The sequence below is a fragment of the Tachysurus vachellii genome, chromosome 1 (genome assembly GCF_030014155.1).
Source record: "Tachysurus vachellii isolate PV-2020 chromosome 1, HZAU_Pvac_v1, whole genome shotgun sequence".
Taxonomy (NCBI): Eukaryota; Metazoa; Chordata; class Actinopteri; order Siluriformes; family Bagridae; genus Tachysurus; species Tachysurus vachellii.
This window is the reverse complement of record NC_083460.1, coordinates 30,677,892-30,698,484: the sequence shown is the minus strand read 5'-3', so window position 1 is coordinate 30,698,484 and position 20,593 is coordinate 30,677,892. Positions and strand designations below refer to the sequence as shown.

At 37.8% G+C, this 20,593-nt stretch overlaps 2 protein-coding genes across 2 annotated transcripts in view; both read right to left on the bottom strand.

The window, feature by feature from the left end:
* Nucleotides 1-811, bottom strand: part of gpc1a (glypican 1a) — a 37,300-nt gene extending 36,489 nt beyond the window's left edge. The window contains exon 1 of the mRNA XM_060882598.1: nt 322-811. Coding sequence (XP_060738581.1) covers nt 322-487 — 166 coding nt within the window. The 5' untranslated portion in view covers nt 488-811. The remainder of the gene's footprint in view (nt 1-321) is intronic.
* A 2,235-nt stretch (nt 812-3,046) lies between these two features.
* gpc5b (glypican 5b) overlaps nt 3,047-20,593 on the bottom strand; it is a 47,228-nt gene continuing 29,681 nt past the window's right edge. Inside the window, exons 8-9 of the mRNA XM_060882569.1 lie at nt 15,937-16,078; nt 3,047-4,377 (exon numbers count right to left, since the gene is read on the bottom strand). Coding sequence (XP_060738552.1) covers nt 4,244-4,377; nt 15,937-16,078 — 276 coding nt within the window. The 3' untranslated portion in view covers nt 3,047-4,243. The remainder of the gene's footprint in view (nt 4,378-15,936; nt 16,079-20,593) is intronic.

The following is a 20,593-nucleotide window of genomic DNA, read 5'->3' as shown; positions in this document are numbered from 1 at the left end:
ACGTGAACCTGTTCATTCCCAAATTAAACAGCTTTGATTTGGACAAAGAGGAAATTGCTGGAATTTTATACAAACGTCACTTATTATAGTGTGAATAAATCAACAGACCTAATACAACATTGCTTATAGCAACAATGGCATATTAGGCTATAGTTTAGTGCCATAGCACCTTGCCATTTTATTTAATACGGTAGTAAGCGGGTAGGACGTCGCCATGGCGACCAGCCGGTGCTGATCCACTAAAATGTGTGTTAATGTGCATAACACGCAGTCCACACACCGTGAAACCAGCAGCACCAACACCAGCTCCGTTGTTCTTACCCGACATCTCAGCGTGTGGGACTCCGTTGAGCGTGAAGCCTTTGCCGCTATAGAAGCGCCGCGTGTCCGAGCAGCTGCGCGCTTTGCCGCCTGCGTTGTTACCGTCCGCGCGCGCGCACGCCAAGATCACGCAGAAAAGCGAGAGGATGGTGAGCGCGAGAGCCATTTCTGGTCCAGGTACACTCTGTTTGTCTGTCTGTCTGTCTGTCTGTCTGTCTGCCTGCCTGTCCTTCTGTCTGTCAGACAAGATCTTAAAGAAAACGAGAGCGAGGAATCATCCGGTGTGTTTCTGTCCGTCCGAAACGAAGTAAACGAAGTCCGACCCTTAAATGTTTTAATCAGTCCGGCGGGTTGCCATAGCTCGCGCTCATGTCTTTTCAAAAGTGTCCATGAAACAAGAAGGGAGAGAAGATGAGGAAGGGAAAAAGCAGGCAAGGTATCCTGTGAAAGGTACAGAAGGCACTGCCGCGGTGCCAAACCGTGCCGTGCGTTTTTAGCCGCGTCTCTCTCTACAGATGGGGTTGCCAGGTTGTGCTGGATTTGTCTACAGAGGAACTCACCACTCATTCAACACATATTTTGGGCTATTTTAGCTACTTTTATTACTTTTCAGAAAATGCCTCTAGTAGAAAACTATAGGTAAAATATTTTAAAATGCCTAGTGGATAAAATAATATGTGAATAAATATGAAAAAGTGCAGTGCGGATGTAGAGAAACCCTTGGATGGACCTCTCTATGTCTCAAGTCAAGTCTAGTCAAGTCAAGAATGAAATTAAATTCTCATGAAATACACAGGTTTTGGGAAGTGGTATTAAAATGGAACAAAAGAACATGTCTAAACAACTAGAATAGTTATATGTCTTATCTGCTCAGTGTAAATGAACTGAGCAGATGTGGGTAAAGGGTTTTTCCAAAGAGCCTAGCAGTGGACCTTTACAACTGAGCCTCCACTTCCCATTTCAGCTGTGTGTATGAATAATCATCTCCTACTATTTGCTATTAATCCAACATCCAATAAACATATAAGAAAGTATGCATCAAATTGTGGGCAAATATTCTGTGCAGTTCATGTATGCACACCAAAATATGGAATGTATTTTGTCATATTCTTGTGATTATTATATACATTCAAGACAGGATTGATTTAACTTTATAACATTCAATCATATGATTAAGTTGATGTTTTAGATAATGCATAAGGTCTAAGCAGCTGCTCACAACTGGCAACCTCGTATAGAGTTTCGTTAGAAGCATTTATACGTTGGTTGTGCGCCCCCTGGCCACTGTGTTTCTTAGTGCACCATGGCTCATGGCTGAGTTTAAATCTGTGGGGTTAATGATGTAAAAGGTGACAAAGTCGGCCAGTGTCGTTTAGAATAGCTCACAATACAGCATTTTGACCATCTTACATCTCAAGCTTCTAACCAAATCATTTCTGATGCAGTTGTGCAGTAGATATATCTACTACCATAATATACTTGAAAATGTTTACAAAAGTCACAATTGATTGTATTTGATTATTAAGCTGTTGCACTTATTAGCTATTCAGACTATTTCAGTAACACATGATGAGATGCAGGAATACACTGGGATGTTGTGCCAATCATAGAGAACCACATACGCATTCACACCTAATGTTAATTTTGAGTTGCCAGTTCACATAACTCATGTTTTTTGAAGGTGTAAGGAAACTGGAGACAAAATCAGACAAAAACCCACACAGACACACAGAGAACATGTGCAAACTTCACAAGAGACAGAAACCTGAGTTTCCATGCCAGTAGGTGAACTGATTTAAAATAAATTGGCCCTAGGTGTGAGTATGTTTGTGTGTGTGTGTGTGTGTGTGTGTGAGTGTCTGTGTGTGTGTGTGTGTGTGTGTGTGTGTGTGTGTGTGGTTCCCAGAGATTGTTTCCCTAATAATTTAGCAACAGGAATAAGTGCTTTCCTGTGGCTCTATATTAGGACATGCAGATGCCCAGGTTGCCATTTTAATGAACGTCTCCATTAAACATTTCACACTTAATTAATCCATCAGCATTAATGACAGTGTCTGGCACAGGAAAGGTGTGTGAAGTTGATAAACAGGCCTTTGCATTACTAATAATTAAAACATAGTCCTGACATTTATATCTGCTTTTCTAATTAATGGGGAACATGTACAGTCCTAAAATATTTTTCGCTGAATAAATTATTTGTATATGAGTAAGTACATATTGAAAAAAAAATTTTTTTGAAAAAAAAAAAGGGAAAGTGTTTATTCCTACTCCGTCCAGGGTGTTTTCCTGCCTTGATGCCCAATGACGCCTGAGATAGGCACAGGCTCCCCGTGACCCGAGTAGTTCGGATAAGCGGTAGGAAATGAATGAATGAATGAATGAATGAATGAATGAATGAATGAAAGAATCATTCCATAGAGACCATTGCACTGACCAGTTTACACATGACATCAGTGTCATGCTTCGTCCTACATGCCTGGAAATGCTGTGAAAACACATTTATAGAACAAATATTATAGGAATATTATAAGGATAGGAATTCTGCAGTTTTACACAATTTCAGTATTATGATGTTTTGATTGCATACATTTTCAATTATTTTAATGAAATAATCTTATATATCATTCTATATTTGATACTCTCACCATGTGCAACACAGACAGCTGTTTGTTTTTTAATACTTTTCTGCATAAATATGCTAATTTGCAATTTCAACATTCCGGTTTTATTGCAAAATATTGCATTGCTGTCATTACTTATATACACTTCATATAGGTCACACGTACATTCATACACAAACAAATCAACATCTTTCCACATGACAATACTGAGGTGAAGTGGTGGCTGAGTTTTAATTTGAACAGCAACAATTTTCTTTAATCAAACACAAAAATTACATTTACAGATTGCTCAAATTTTAGACTTATCCTAAATGTAATGTTAAACATGCTTGAGTCTCAATTCACTTTTTTTTTACTGAATAACAAGGGTAATCTAGCTAACAGTTAAAAGTTATGCTAGCTGTATGCCTAAATCTTCACACATTCAATGAACTGAAGACATCATCTAGCTCAGTTATATCATTTTATTAGAATGAATCCATTTAGATTGTACAAATCAGACTGGAACTATATTATCTAAATCGCATCTAATGTAAAACTCCAGCTTTAAACTTTAAGAACAGCTGTTTTTATCTACTGTTCTCACCACACCATTTTTCCCCCATAACAGCACATCCTAGAGTTTTTATTTATCTTATACCTCAGTAGATTTTCATATAGTTCATCCATTTATAGTTACAAATAATGTTGTGCAATGTCCATGATAATTTACGTTAGTCTCATCTAAACACTAGCAGCTATAAACAGTCATTACCTCCCCAGCAATGAGGCAAAAAATGAGGCACATCACTTTCTCTTCCTAGTACCCCATAAAAATTATGTGTTTGTTTTTTATCCATTTTATATGGAGCAGTCCACCATTCTGTGTAAGCTGTTTCTCTGGAAACAATAACATATAAGAATGAGTGCCTTTATTTAAACCTGTAATTTGCAGCTGCACTGCTGTCAGAGCAGCGGTTATAGAAAATGAATCAATGACTTGTAGAATTGAGAATTCACAATTCAGCAGCACTGTTTTATATTGTGTCAGAAAGTACTTCAGCAACTCTGGGTGTGTGATGATTTAGACACAAAATTGAAACTGACTATAAGATGGCACTCAGATTTTACAAAGCAGGAAACAGCACACAAGGTGATGTGCAACATTTTAATTTATAACACAAACTAAATCAAAAACAAAGCACTTTGTAGCTGGAGGGTTTAGTGTGGAGAGCAGCTATGCAGGATGGAGCAGATCAAATCAACATGTAGACTAAGTGTCCAAGTGCATACTGAAGTTCTCTGTTGTGTCTTTCGGGGCCTTAGATGGAGTGCAGGAAAGAGAGCAGCAAATGGGAGAGAGACAGAGAGAGCAGGAGCAAGGAGGAGTGTGTACGGCATGCTGCTCCTTTAAAGGACGGTCCTGAACCTTGTCTCACAAAGGGGACGACATGATCTGTGGGAACAGAACCACACACAATCAGTGATAGGAGAAAGACAGAGAATGATAGAGAGGGAGAAAGATAGTTCGGCAGAGAAGACAGTGAAGATAACAGAGTCAGGGACAGAGACACACTAGTTTCAGAAGTTCAAAAGTTTGTTAGTTTTAAGAAAGGCTATGAAAGAAATCAGTGAAGGCACGGGGTGATGAAATGTAGTTACTGTTACCATCCCATTGCAATAATATCCTGCCATAAAGTGTTGTTCCTCTTTACAAGAGAATGGATGGATGGTTTATAGTTATGTTAATATTGAGGAATATTCATGAAGTTCCTGTTCTCACTTATGCTATAGCAGCTATAAACAGTCATTCCCTCACCAGCCTCTGTCTTTTATTAATATAATAAAATTATATAGCACTAATATTATAGACCCATTAAAAAAATATTTAAATTGAATAACCAATATGAACAATTATATCCGTATTTAAATCAGTTTATGTGAAGCGTCCACTGTACAAGTTCCTAGAAATGAGCTGTTGCAGAGTGCTAATATATTAGAACGAATGTATTAACATAACCTGTGGTTTTCAGCTGCACTACTGTCAGAGCTGCTGTTATAGAAAATTTATTAACACTTTCTGACCTATCAGAATTGTGAATCCAACAGGGCTGTGATGTACAAGGCTTTAACAAAGCGATGTCGAGTATTTTTTAATCCATTGACTTCACTGTGCTAAAAAGAAAAGACCTAAATGCAGGAGAAAAGACCTAAAAAGAACCAATAACAGGAAAGAGAGCAGACTGTCTAAAATTCATTTCCCATAAACAAAGTTCAGGGGAGGTGAGAAGAAGAGAGACAGGTTTTTACTGTGTTGTTAGAAGTTGTTTAATCAACAGCTCCTATTCACATCCTCTAAATAATGATTTTGTGTCTTATTTTTAATGTTGGTCAATAATGATGCTCAGAACAACCTATCCAATTGAGAGAGAGAGAGAGAGAGAGAGAGAGAGAGCAAAAGAGAGAGAGAGAGAGAGAGAGAGAGAGAGAGAGAGAGAGAGAGGATGTTGTGGAAAAAAGGAAAGAGCAAGAAATGTTGACTTTCCGAAAACTGATAGCAATACCGAAAGAGCGAGAGAAAATGAAAGAGAGACTAAGACACAAGAATCTACATTTTTCATGCACGGCTAATATGTGTGCAGGTATTGCACAGCGAAATCCCTGAGATTCACAGAACTCACACACACACACACACACACACAGACTTGTGATTATTTTATGTGACCATGTGTAAAAGGAATCTATCATATGCTTAATGCACAGCAGATGATGAGAACCATACATCATCAAAGGCAAGACACACGCATACATACGTACACACACATTACAGTACTGTATCATAATGTGTCACTGTCTGATAAATGATGGCATGGTTGTGGCTATATAGTATACTGATGAGTTAATATGCCGATGTGCATTTATTTATGGCTAACCAATGCGTGTGTGTGTGTGTGTGTGTGTGTGTGTGTGTCTGTGTGTGCGCGCGTGTGTGTGTGTGTGTGTGTGTGATTTCCCTGTCGCAGTCAGGAAGAAGCTGTCATAATATCTGGTACTTAAGAATGGTTTATTAGAATTGGAGGATTTTGGTCATAAAGCATGCACCAGACTTTAGACTTGAGAATTAAGTCTACTTGAGTAAAAGGCAGAAAAGTATCCACATTTAAACATGCCTCTGTGTTGAAGAGTAAAAAAAATCTAAATTTGAACTGGTGAAAGCATGTGTGTTCAGATACTCATATGTATTCATATTGTGTTAATAAACTCTTTAATATGATAGCTAGGATGTGCATTATTTGTCTTTTGTTTTTCATTTTCCATTCACTTATATCACTTATATATTTTACAAAGGTATAAGCTCTTGTTTTTCTGAAAACCTAATTTCCAGCACCAGCCAAAATTTTTGAGGTTGCTGATAGCTTATTTTCTCCCCCAACCTGGATTATCATACACTTCCTTGTCACAGGCTGAACAGACTTGCCTCTCAGACAAAGAAGGAATGAAATAGGGGAGGACGGGAGAAGACAAAACAGCAGCCACACCTCTACTGTACAAAACACGATTCCACTACCCTTACAAAATAACCACGGTGCTATTTGCACAAAGCACAAAGGAGTCATTTATCACCGATCTGGAGCCGCGTTCGCTGATGAGAACAGAGAGCTCAGGCGATCTGTTTCACACTGAAGGTGCAATGCCTCAGGGGTTCCTTAGAAGTAAAACTAGAGGTGTGGAGAAGATAATACCCTGTACATCTGTGTGTGTGTGTGTGTGTGTGTGTGTGTGTGTGTGTTGGTTCACCTTTCTCGAAAGCATGATATGATCATAATGTTATGTTATTATACATTTGCCTACCATCTATGTAAATCTCAGAATTGCCACATGCCAAAATGTCTACTGATAGGATGCACTTGTGTACACACACACGTGCACACACACACACACACACACACACACACACACTATGTATTTACCATCATTCATTCATTCATTTTCAACCGCTTATCCGAACTACCTCGGGTCACGGGGAGCTTGTGCCTATCTCGGGCGTCATCGGGCATCAAGGCAGGATACACCCTGGACGGAGTGCCAACCCATCGCAGGGCACACACACTCCCACGCACTCACTCACGCAATCACACACTACGGACAATTTTCCAGAGATGCCAATCAACCTACCATGCATGTCTTTGGACCGGGGGAGGAAACCGGAGTACCCGGAGGAAACCCCCGAGGCACGGGGAGAACATGCAAACTCCACACACACAAGGCGGAGGCGGGAATCGAACCCCCAACCCTGGAGGTGTGAGGCGAACGTACTAACCACTAAGCCACCGTGCCCCCGTATTTACTGTACCATCATAAATCTAAGAATTGATTAAATTACAGTCTTGATAAATGTCTGCAATCAGAGGGAAAAACATTAAACTCAAGAGTTTAATTAAGTTTCATGTTGTACAGTTTATAACAGTGGTCACAAAGTTTTACAGGTTTACAGAAATCAGAAGCGGTATTAAATTTAGATGCCTAATAGCAGCACAGTGGCGACAGCAATGAGGAAAAAGTTCCTGAATCAACATAAGGAAGAAACATTGAGAGGATCCGGTCTCAAAAGGGAACCCATCCTCTTCTGGCTAATAGCAGATATTGAGCTTATAAATGAATACAGTATACAGGATTCAATCAATCAATACAGTATACAGGAAACTGAAGTGTGAAGTGTGTTTAAATGACGATTGCAGTTCTTTACATTATACACTTAATAAAACGGGAGACTTGGGCATGAACTGTTTTTGGGAAATTTGGGAACAGCAGCCCAAACGGTGCATCACTAGTAGAGCATCAGGATAGATAGGTAGAGTAAGAGGAACCACAGCCTTAGAAGTGTGTCAGGATGAGGCACTGGTTTCATGTCAGTGTTCTTATTTTCCTATACTCGGTCTCTGTGTGCATGTTATCAACAGCTCTAATGTAAAAATTAAGTAAATAAATAGTCCAGATTTTTGCCAAAAGCAAACTTTGCTAAAACAGAAGGTTGGTGAGGTGCTGCACTTGCAGTTAGTTCTAGAAGTTTCCACATTTAATGTGTAACTTGTCAGATAAAAGCAGAGAGTGAGGATCCATGTTCAGAAGGTTTTTAATAAAAAATCAAGGCAAAGAAAGTGAAAGTACAATCAAAAAACCAAGTCAAGTGGACAGGCAAGGTTAATGATGACTGTAAATCCAAAAATCAACAGTCCAAGGGCACAAACCAAAGAATAATCCAGTAAACAAGTGGCAATAATCCAAAGTCCAAGGGCACAAACCAAAGAATAATCCAGTAAACCAAGGGCACAAAATTTTTAACAGGCAAGACAATATTTAACAAGGCTCAGGACTTAAATAATGCACTTCTTTAATAAGGCTTTACAACTGAATACATATACGTGAGCTTCCTTAAGAGTCCAAAGAAAGGAAAAGAACAGAGGTCATACTACTCTGGTAACTGTAACCTCTGCTGGCATCCACTGGAATTGTCTTGAGTTTGTGTCACATGTAGCTAAGTTACTAGCTTTCCTTAAAACAAAAACAGCAGCTGGTTTTTACTTAGAGGTTGCTTGAATTCACTTGGGTTGAATACTCAGATGGGGATAAACTAATTAATGTGGCAGACCTGACAGCTATTCACACTACTGTATTAATGAGCTGTCTATCTCTTGCTATCGTTCTCTTGCACTGTAAGCTGAGTGGGTATATGGACAGGAGCCCAAAAGAAGCCATGAGTGCTGAGTGTGCTATCCATTTCTTTAGTCATTCAAACTATATTTTCCCCCTTTTATTATTACTGTGCCACAATGGGCATGACCTAGACACATATTAAGGCTCACAAGCAGGTTGCACTTTCACCATGTAAATATTGACTTATATTTTTAACTTAAGACATGATTTCAAATATAGACCATGATCATAAAGAAAAGAAATTCAATTCACACCATTTCTAGTCAATCCTCTAAGACTGCTTTTAGATCAATGTCTAAGCAGAAGCTAATACAGGAGACTGAAGTGTATTCACAGCTGTGCACACTGTAGGATAAAGTATAGACCACATTTGAGTGAAAAGGCTCACCTTGAAAGACAGCAGCAAGTAGTGGCAGACAAAAGGTTTTTTGTTAATACATCTGCTCTGCACACAGATCTAAGCAGGCATGGTGGGTTAATAATGGACTTTGATGTTCATTAGAGAAGACAAAAATCTTACTCACAACTACAGCAGGAAAATTAGGTACCAAAAGGCGCATTGTTTATGTGACCTCAAGAATGGCAATGCGATGCCAGCACTGTCAGCGTACCCACCACAGGGGATCGATGAACACAGTGGGGCATCAAGGAGTTATAATAAATTCAACCTTCTTTATAATCATGCATACAAAAGAATGACACACAGAAGAGATGTAAAAGCAAACAAAAGAAACAGTTTAGGCTTCATTTCCCATGTTCCGCTAAGACAGTTAATAATGCTGCATTACAATGAAAACAGTAGTAATTGTCAAGCTTTATGAGGGTACAATATTCCAGATCATGAGCTACAAATTGCTTGTAGCATTTAGCACCACTTTTTTTTATTTCTAATGATTGTTTGCTTTGAAAAAAAAGCAAAGAATAAATTTAAACTAAGCTTGCAAATTGTAATGTAATAACCATTTGCTATGTGCACAGTCAGTGAATCTGCTGCACCAGAAATTAACTGGCTCAGAAACAGTCTAGCCATAAGCCGTTATGCCTGTACCACCCTTGGGAGCCTGAGTGTGTGTGTGTGTGTGTGTGTGTGTGTGTTTGTGTGTGTGTGTGTGTGTGTGTGTGTGTGTGTGTGTGTGTGTGTGTGTGTGTGTGTGTGTGTTTGTGTGTGTGTGTGTGTGTGTGTGTGTGTTTGTGTGTGTGTGTGTTTGTGTGTGGCTGGGGGCAGAATAAGCAGAGACAGCACAGATTCCAACACCAACATCCACAAAATCACATTCATGGGTCTAAAGCAAGATCCCAATTCTGCACCTGGAGAATATTATGTTCTCATAGACATGTACTACAGTAATAACAGATAAGCAGCAAAAACTGACAGTGCTGATCGATGTGTCGATTCCAAATGACTACCATTTAAATGAAAAAAGACAGGAAGCTGGAGGGAACTGAATAAAAAAACTGGAATGTGGGAGGTTAAAACTGGGAGGTTGTCTTTTTGGTAAGAGGATTATTTCGGGTTGTGGCTCTGACATATTTTGGAAATGACAGAAGAAAGAAATAAATAGAGTTGTTTTAGAAATACCATGTTTTAGAGGGACAGGAAGGTGCGACTGTTGAAGCCATTCCACCGCAAGGTTCAACAAATGGTGTGCATTCTGAGATGCTTTTATGCTCACCAGAAGTACAGCGTGGATATCTGATGCACTGTGGCCGTTGTGTAGGCTTGAACTAGTTTCCCTGTTCTCTGATGTCTTCGCTAATCAACAACTCACTGGATGTTTTTACTTTATTGCACCTTTCTGCATAAAGAAGTGGCAGATATACCACAACTCTTTCCAGGAAAATAGTATTTGGCTTTATAAAAAAGTTCTGGACATGTCCAGCTCAAGACACCTCAATATAACTCCTAGAACTTCATTGTGATGTAATATCTCAACATTTGTGTGTTAGAACAGGAAAACACATGCGGGAGAGTAAAACAGCATAATTGGGAAATAGAGAGATCAGGTGAGTGCTGATGCTGTGTTTGGCACATTCACTGGAAATGAGGTCACTGTAATCGCAGTTTACCAGGCTGCTGAAGCATGCCTGCTTGTGTGTTTGATGCTGAGAAAGTAATCTGGTAATTACCAAGGCAGACACACAGGAATGCCAAGTTAATATGAGAGCAGTCAGTCAGTGATACATGTGATAGAAACAGTGTTAACACTTTCGTTCTTTTATAATGCAGCCTTTTTCCACGTGATTTGATATATGCTAGCTGGAGACAATGGAGCATTGTCTGACCTAAGGTAATACATTTTTAGATTTCCACCCTCTACTCTCTCTCTCTCTCTCTCTCTCTCTCTCTCTCACACACACACACACACACACACACACACACGCACACACACACAGTCTTATTGTTTGACCTTCACTTGAGGCTTGAGGTAGGCAATATAAAGCTATCTGTCTCAGTGCAATCCTAGTTGAATTGGTAATGAGTTCTTCATTATCCAGACCACAATTCCCCAGCAAGGGAAAGGAGAAGCACACACACATACACACACATACACACACACACACACACACACACACACATACACACCCCTCCCTATCCCATGCACAATCACAGACACACCAGCAAATCCCTATACCATGCAATCAACAAAATATGCCAAAGCCAGTATTCACAAACACACAGACACCTCTCTAAAAACCAAAATATAATGCTCATGTTTTTAAGCCTGTAATCTACCAAGAGGGGTTCTGTAGATGGCAGTTTGAACGATGGCCTCTCACCCTTAGACCCTCAGCTAACCAAGGTGTTCCAATTAATCATAGAAGCACTACACACATGCTAAGTCCTCATAGGAAAAGGTAGGTAAGTCAAACATTAAAGCACAATACATTTGAAACAATTTGAGAACTGGAGATTTCAACATGAGAAGGTGAATACACAATGCACCTATAACACACCCACTGTTGCTAAGTAGCAAGGAAATGTAGACAATAATAACTAGGTTACTTATTTTTCACCTAGCATATAGCATAATACAGTATCTATGCTTGTCAGCTACTGAAAGGGATAACACTAACCCACTAAATGTTTCGCTCAACTAACATTAATATTACTAGAATAGTTACACTTCTGTTGTGCTGTAGCAATAACATGATAATTCTCTAAGTAACTGTAGCTCCCCTGAAACTTCTGTCACATTTTCAAAAACAAGCTGTTCCATTTGCTTTTCAAATGTAAATGTTAATCTTTTATTGTTATTGTCAGAAATACCTAAGATTGCTGCCAAGTCTGATACCAAGCTGGTTAACAATATGTGAACTATATATTTTGTTGTAATTAATTCTAGCCTGATTTGGTTAAGTAACATCAGTAGCAGTTTTAATTATTAAGCGTTAGGATTAATAATTCAATAAGCAATAACATTATTTTGTTGTGTAATAAATCAAGCTAATTAGAAGTACTTTATACTAAACAGTCTGTTAAACTGAAGAAATGAACAGAAAATAAATTGGCTGATAAGCAGTCCCTTGTTGTCCCTGGGATGTCAGTCATTCAGTTTATCATGATGTATACACACACAAACACACACACAAATTTTAAATAAATACACACTCCTATTTGGAGATTTTATTACACCTGGTTCCAGATTTCGGTCTCAGCAACTATTTATCAGACCCAACTTCTATAAACTGAGCGTATAACGTTACAGGCTAAATACCACATCCGCCCTGCACTGCAGAATCAGGGGTCTGTAGAAGCAAAAAAGGACAAGTAAGGAGACAAAGACTGAATAAAACACACAGGAAGCTTTTGGGAAGGTATCTCCTCTCACCCCCACAGACTGTAAGGTCAAACAGATCTAAAAGGTCTGGCAAAATGAATGTGAAAAAAGCTTTGGGAGCTTCTGAGCGAATTCCTTGCATTTAGGCGTATTAGCATTATTGACACTGACAATTATTGGCAGGCTGAAACAATCAATGTGCAATCCCAAGTCACATCTCAAAACACAAGCATATGGAATCTACAGCCAGAGAATTGAATACAATGGGGAAAAAAATTCATATACAAAGTGAAAAAAATCTTTCTTTAGATGCTTTTTGTTTATTTGTTGTTGTTGTTTTATTTTTTGGTTACTTATTTCTTCCTTCACAGTACTGATCTCAAAATCATACTCAATCAAATCAATATTAGATCACTGCAAACAGACCATGCAGTAAAGTACGATCTCAACATACTTTGGATCAGTTCTGATAAATGAATAACAACTGATTGTGTCAAAAGCTTTGCAGTTTCTGGTGCAGCACTCCATTATCAAACTAAGCTATATAGCTGACCATTATACAGTAAGTAACAGTAGACATATTTAAATAATATGCCTTCTCCTTTTCCAACTTGACAAGTTTAAAATATTATCTAATGTTACTCCAAAGCAAACAAAAGCACTATAAAAATGATCAATTTCTAGCAGAGTTTGCTAGTTCAGAGCTCTTAAAACCAAAAAGTAAATGACTATTAATTCCACCAATGATGATAGGTGGAATTAATACTATAAATTTAGCAAACAAAAGCTAGCTAGCTAAAACAGTGTGTTGTGATGCTGTGAATTGTTCAAAATATTCAGGACTCACATGTGTCAAATATATTTTGCTTTGCAAATGCTCAAGGATGTCTGAACAAATAATAACAAGACACTCGTTTTTTTGTTTGGGTTCTTTTGAGGCTGATGCAGAGACATTTTTGTTCCTGACAAACAAGAAAACATAACATTTAAGTTAATGTGGCCAACGTGTTACAAAGCAAATAAGGCTGGATACCTGCTATAAGCAGCCTTTTACAATAAGATGGCTGAATGGAATCAGGTACTTTTTTCCATCAACCAGATGTCTAATCTCAAACTATTTTACATCGTTTTCCTGGAACAGAATTGGATCTTGGCTGGGAGAACTGGTTCACCGACTCCAACACCAAAATAAAAGGGATCTGGAACCAGTTATTTGGTCAGAGGCTTGTCAACCTTAAGCAATTCAATTTTTTGGAATTCCCACAATGAAGAAGGAATTCAAGAAGCAAAATTGACAGAAACATAACTTACAATGAAACAAAATCAAAAACTTTTCAAAATTTGCAACTGCAACAAATATGCTGTATGCTCTCAAATCCTAGTGCTAGAAATACCCCATTGTTATTATATTTGCAACCATCAGTTGTCTATTTCTAATTATTCGTTTCATTGGACGTTCATCCTTATTGGGTCTTGCATTTGGGTCCTAATTAGTCGTTCCTGACATAAGTAAACTCTCACATCCCTTAATATGATGTTTCAGGTCTATGAAGGTGGTTCTTATAAAATATTCACAGATTCCCTTAACTAGAGTAGGCTCTGTGTTGAGCTAGTATGTGGTTTTAATGGTGGTTTCTGGCTTTACTTCTTGCTGATCATATTTTTCCAGGACTTCAAGTTGGCCACAAATGACACTTAATTCCACGCCTTCAACTTGGTTCAAATGAAGAAAGCACACACGTGTATATACTGTATACCAGTATAGTTTTCCAGGTGCAGCGTCATGGCTTTGCTATTGTTCAATCGCTTTTGTTCATATGGTATAAGAATGTGGTATGTCAGACTCAGTGATTACGGATTTCTTCTGAATTCGGAGAGTGAATCAGGGCGGGCCAGCTGGCTTTTATTTTGAACTGTCCCCATCCACAGCCTCTTTTGGCCTCAATCGGTGCTAGTTTGGGAGCTGGAGGAGGAAATAATCTTTTGAATGCTCAGAGTATGTTGGCTTGACAGTGGAAACCTAACATCTTTCAGATTTAGTTCTAAGAAAGGATGTACAGCACCACAGAAATGTGCTTTATTGTCTCAAATAGTCATTGTTTTTACTCTTGCAGTCTTGTGAAGTCCTAATAATACAATAATACATCTGAGGAGCTTAGCTTTTCTTAAACTGCCAGGGTGTATTTTACATATAATTCTATTTGAAGCAGAATGCTGCTTTAAATCCTGCAGCTGCCAGCATTTTTTTTGGTCTCAATGGGGCAGCCAAAGTTCCCAATTTTCAGAGAAAATAAGTTGGACTTATTTCTACCTTCTTTTTCTAACTTCTGACCAATCTGTTGCAAATTTTGAGGCAAGAGAAAATATGGATTAGTCTTGTTAGTAAGGAAATATTTAATTTGAGGCATTTCACCATTTCACTGTAATTAAAAATATCATGAGACAGTATAACAGCATGAACAACATAAGATAAGATAAGATAAGATAAGATAAGATAAGATAAGATAAGAAACAATAATAAGCTAGGCTAGTTAGTTAGCTTATGATAGCTAGGTTATGGTTATGGTTACAGTTTTTATATGAACATAAAATCAATTCATCTAGTAGTTCTTTTTGTTTCTCTACTTTTCTGGAAAAAAGGGATAAATAACACATGGTTTAAATGATATCCCTAACTCAAGACATTTGAGTTAAACATCGACTTACTGTACATGCTCACGTCTTGGATTGTTCTAGTTCCCAATTGTGAAGCTATAATTTTAAAGTGTTTGTATTTAATTGTACTGTTAACTATTTCTAGTTATATAGCCTCGTTCAGACAATCTCAATCAATAGTTTCCTAACATTTCTATTATATAACTAAGAATAATATAACTGGTAGTGAAGTAAGCAAGTGTCTTTGGCCTAATCTTTGGAAAACCTTCTTATCAAAATGATTTCTGAAACACCTACAAGTGAAACTGCATTGTCAAGGAACATTTATGTGCAAATTTATCTACCTCAGGAAATCATATATTGTATTAACATATGGAAGACAGCACTAAAGCAGCACCAAGCTTTTCGGCTATGGTTGATTATTTATGTGTTGTATTGTTAAGGTCAGAGGTTAAACCTGAGAATGTCAAGCAAACGGACAGGATCAGTAGCCTAACCTGACCTTTAAAAAATCAATATCAACAATCAACAATTGATTGTCTATTGAGAGCAGTGTACAACATATTTCCAGATGACTAAACATAACCCCATCATTTTTTAAGCACCTCCATTATCTGTTATGCATCTTTACACACATCCTTTCAGTCTATAAATGTAAGTTTACCTCATTCCCTGGTTTGGGGACATATGGTTGAAAGAAAAGCTATGAATGCTCACCACTATCCAAATTCTAATCTTAAATTTCCATAATTTTTATTAGTTAACTTATATATATATACACACACGCACACAAGAGAGAGAGAGAGAGAGAGAGAGAGAGAGAGAGAGAGAGAGAGAGAGAGTTAGAACTAGTGATTGAAATGCACCTGTTTCCTCTTCATGCACTCCTGAACCTTCACATCCATCTTCATCATCACATTCACCACTGGTTTCAGTTCCACTGCCTCCACCATCTATATGCAAGGGCTTATGCCACTCATCATCCAGTCCAGTTTCAGCCCACATATCCTGTAACACACAACAACCATCAGTCTACAACCCCAAATTCTATAGAGATGCCCAATGTGTACTGTACATACACTACTTGACTTCACCTCAACATAAAAAAATCTCTCCACACTATTCCCATTCAGCAAGTACTTAGGAGGAACATTTTGCAGTTTTGAACATTCTGTAAGCTTTGCCTCATATGCAGTTTTGTGGGTATCAGTAACTGTTTAACTAAAAAACATCACAGTTTATTAAATGTTTGAAAATCTGGCAGAAATTATTAGTTCAATTTGGGCCATGAAAACATTTACATACAAATTTGCTAAAGGTTTGATGTCATTGAGGCCCATGTCATTGAATTTGCATATTTATATAATCAAGAGTCTCTGGGGCTTTGTGTTATATGAAAGAAAGGGTGTATGTTCTCAGACAAAAAGCTAGTTTCAAGGTTATGAAGAATCTGTGGGACATTTGCCAAGCGCCAAGCAAACAAATATTGTCAACATGCAAACTCCTTAACTTGGATGAGCTGATGATGCATTCAAGTTTTTTCTGTTCCACTTAAACCTAGTAAAAACTATTTTGTAGGATTAAAACTGGAATAAATATTACAAGTTAGTTTTTGTTTCAGATTGATTTATCCTTATAATAGAATCACTCCTTTCTTCAAAGTGTATTAAAAAAATCCCTTCTTTGTCAATAGTTTATTCAGAAAACAATCTTGATGGTCCTTGTATTCTTTGGCTCTAGTTAAGAGTAGTATTTATTTTCAGTAGCTTCACAAAGAATGTTTCTACACATAAGATATAAAACTTGGTTATTTAGTCCATAGTGGATGGCAATGGATACTTTTTGGATTTTAAAAAGCTAATGACAGTAGGCTTTAACACCCACTACCTCAAGCTCAGCAAATCGATTTATTCTTGGCTTGTGCCCAACTGTCTATAGCAAATGAATCTTTTGTGCTAAAAAAATCAGTATTTCAATACAAAGCTATAAATCCCAGTTCTTTTCTACACAATAACTGCCCTTCATTTCTCAGTCACCTGATATAAACTGCACTAAAGGAAAAATTCAGCCAAGTGAATCTCTTTGAAGCAAACCACCCACGCAGTCCACAAAGCCTGCTCCGACAAAGGCTTCCAGGGCAGGAGTCACAGCTCATAGCTTATAATACCATCCAAGACAACAACAAAAGGTGTACGGCACACAGAATAGCACATGGACTTGCTCAAGTGTAAATCCTAAAAAAATTTAACAGCAGGAAAATTCTCAGCATATGCAGTGGTGGCAGGATGATGAATACAGCATAAACACAGGGCACGGATATGAGAAATAGAATAATACATTTCTAAAAATTAATCCTTGTCATACGGTTTTATTGTTGTAAGAATCTTCACATGTTTAGGGTATATTCAGAGTGGGTGACTTAAGTCCAAATGTTACATTTTATAGAGGGAAATGTCCTTGTATTCAGAGTTACACAGATGCTTAAATGAATTTTTTGTGCTCCTCATTCAGAATACTAAATATTACCGCAATTAGTTCAACCTCTGTAGTTGGCAGATTTTTTTATAGTAGAAATGCCAAGATGATTTTTTCAATATCATCTAGACCATAACTTTTAACTTGAAGCACTTGTTGTAAGACTTGAAAAAGATAAGAAAGAAAAAGAAAAGGTTGACTGAAGAAGGAATCTTTTTAAGTTCTAGTCAATTATAATATGATGTTATATAAAACCTGGTATCAATTTAACAATGAAAGACAAACAAAAAATATATATATAATTATATATGAGGCAAAAAATTGCAAGCATGGAAATAAACATCTGAGTCTCATTTATTCCCAGTATAATTGTGCATGAACAGTACTAGCTATAATGATCACATTCATCCATTCATTCATTCATTCATCTTCTACCGCTTATCCGAACTACCTCGGGTCACGGGGAGCCTGTGCCTATCTCAGGCGTCATCGGGCATCAAGGCAGGATTCACCCTGGACGGAGTGCCAACCCATCGCAGGGCACACACACTCATTCACACACTAGGGACAATTTTCCAGAGATGCCAATCAACCTACCATGCATGTCTTTGGACCGGGGGAGGAAACCCCCGAGGCACGGGGAGAACATGCAAACTCCACACACACAAGGTGGAGGCGGGAATCGAACCCCGACCCTGGAGGTGTGAGGCGAACGTGCTAACCACTAAGCCACCGTGCCCCCCTAATGATCACATTAATTACTGAAAATTTGGTTTAATATAATAACATAAAAAGTGCAAAATGAAAGCACAGAACAATAGTAAGACTAATCTAAGCTTGGTTCATTACCTGTTTTTCATTACAAATGTTCACCTTCAAGGTTTCTCCCCAGGTTGCATTCTATATGCACCATGCCACTGTAACCTGTCTTCCCTAGAGGTTTAGATGGCATGTAATCAATTATTTGCCATGTCACCCTATTGTGTCAGTACATCACCTCACCTGTTTCTCTGAAATACCATGGATATTAAGTTTTTGTACTGACTCATTTATCATTTAATTACATAGCCTCTAAGCCTCTAAAAACATCAGCTCTCTAAAGTATATATACATATAGCCTTGCTGCACAGTGGATACCTATGCTGGGTATTTACACAGTTTTAGCACTTAGATAAAATTTTTGATATAAGAACCTTTTTTTGATGTCATGATTTTGTCGGATTTTAGAAGATCGAAGAAAACTAGTCCTGCCCCAATCCTAATTTACTTGTAATAAGTATTTAATAAAAATCAATTAATAAAATTAATAAAAATTAAAAGCATTTTCAAAACTGATAAACAAATGTCTCGTTGAAGAAAGAGACCAATTAGAATTGGGAATAGTGCTGTAGTATAGAGCAGGGAATATGGAAATATCACAAAACTGGACCCTTCTAAGACTCTTGTGTCCTGGATAATTTTAACTTCATAACCCAATTCTGTTTCATCTTCAGTTCACAGAAAGGTGTCTGAACATTCCATAAGTATGTACTGGTCTAGAAAATTCATAGTTCCTTCAATTATGGCAATTAATTAGGTCCTAAAGTAGCCAAATTTCTCCACATTGTCACTCTAGCATGATATGAGTTCCTTATTGTGAAATGAAAAAATGCCTGGGGATCTCCAGGTGCAAACTAAGTTTTTACTGGGGAAATCATTGGATTCTGCACTTCAATTGGCCAGAATGTGAAGTCTCTAGTTAAAGACCTTAGCTGAGTCTACGGAGTAATGCAGTTCTTTGGACGATCGTGTGGAATCTTTTATGACCTCCAACATGAGATGTCACTTTGCCTTTGAAGGAATGCTGGCAGGCTGGTGACCTCTGGGAAAATTCATCCATGCACTCAGTGTTCTCCGTTGGACCTTAATGGTTGTCACTGTATGTTTACAGGATTTCATGAGCCATATAAATGTCTCTCTAATCCTTTCCAGTCTGATATATTGTACATGTTTGTACAATTGTCAGATCTGCTGTTTTAAAGTAATTAACATCTTATGACAGATCAAATTAGAGAATTTGTCAGTGCTATAGTAAATGTTTTCACAATAACTGTGAATTGTTATTATGGCAGCTATTCTTTTAAATATTTAGTATTCATTCACAATGACATATTTGCCAGCAACAATGCAAATGTGTCGAATTTCACATTGACGCAGAACTGATTGTGAGGAATGTGGTGCTTATCTCTCCATCATTTACATTCACATTTCAGTCTGTCTAAGAGCTAGACTTTGTGCACTGCATGTGTTGAAGAAACCAAATGGAAATGTGTAGGTGTGGGAGGCCCTGCCTTTTTAGACACCTTTCTCACACTCACAGATCGATATGACAGCATGCTGGACATGAAAGGTTTTTGTTGCAGAACCCTGTCTCCTTGACAACGGGCCCATTTGGAATACCTAAACTCATCAACTGGGTTTTGCCACAACTCTGGCAGTCTGAGGAAATCAGCGTGGAGGCTCATTTAGAGAAGGCCAAACAGCAGGATAGACATATTGCTCACTGTGTCTGAACATGCAGGCCTTACACTTAAACCTCCAATAATACCAAACCACTGCTGTGTGTACTTCATCTTGACAAAGCTTATTTATTTCAAAGGAGGAAAGTGATGCTGTTCTTAGCTTTAGTGTATGTGTGTGAATGAGTGGAAAATGGAGAGATAAAACTACCTACAGGAATGAAGGCATTCGTTATTATATATAATGCTTTTTATATGTAATGCTTATTATTTATGTAACTTATATAACTTAAATGCTAATCTTCTCGTTTCAGAAAACGTTAGCATATCAATAATTACACATTACATTATACATTTTTTTTTAAAAATAACAGCACTATTTCAATTTTATATAGCAATACATGAATAAATTACATTGTTAGCAACAAGCAGTGACATTTCATACAGCAATAAATACTGTGTGGGTAATCCCACTGCCAAACCATGAGAGGGAGCGTCACCTGAATTGTAGGTCTACCAGTTCACCCATTCACCTCTGGGTTAGGCATAT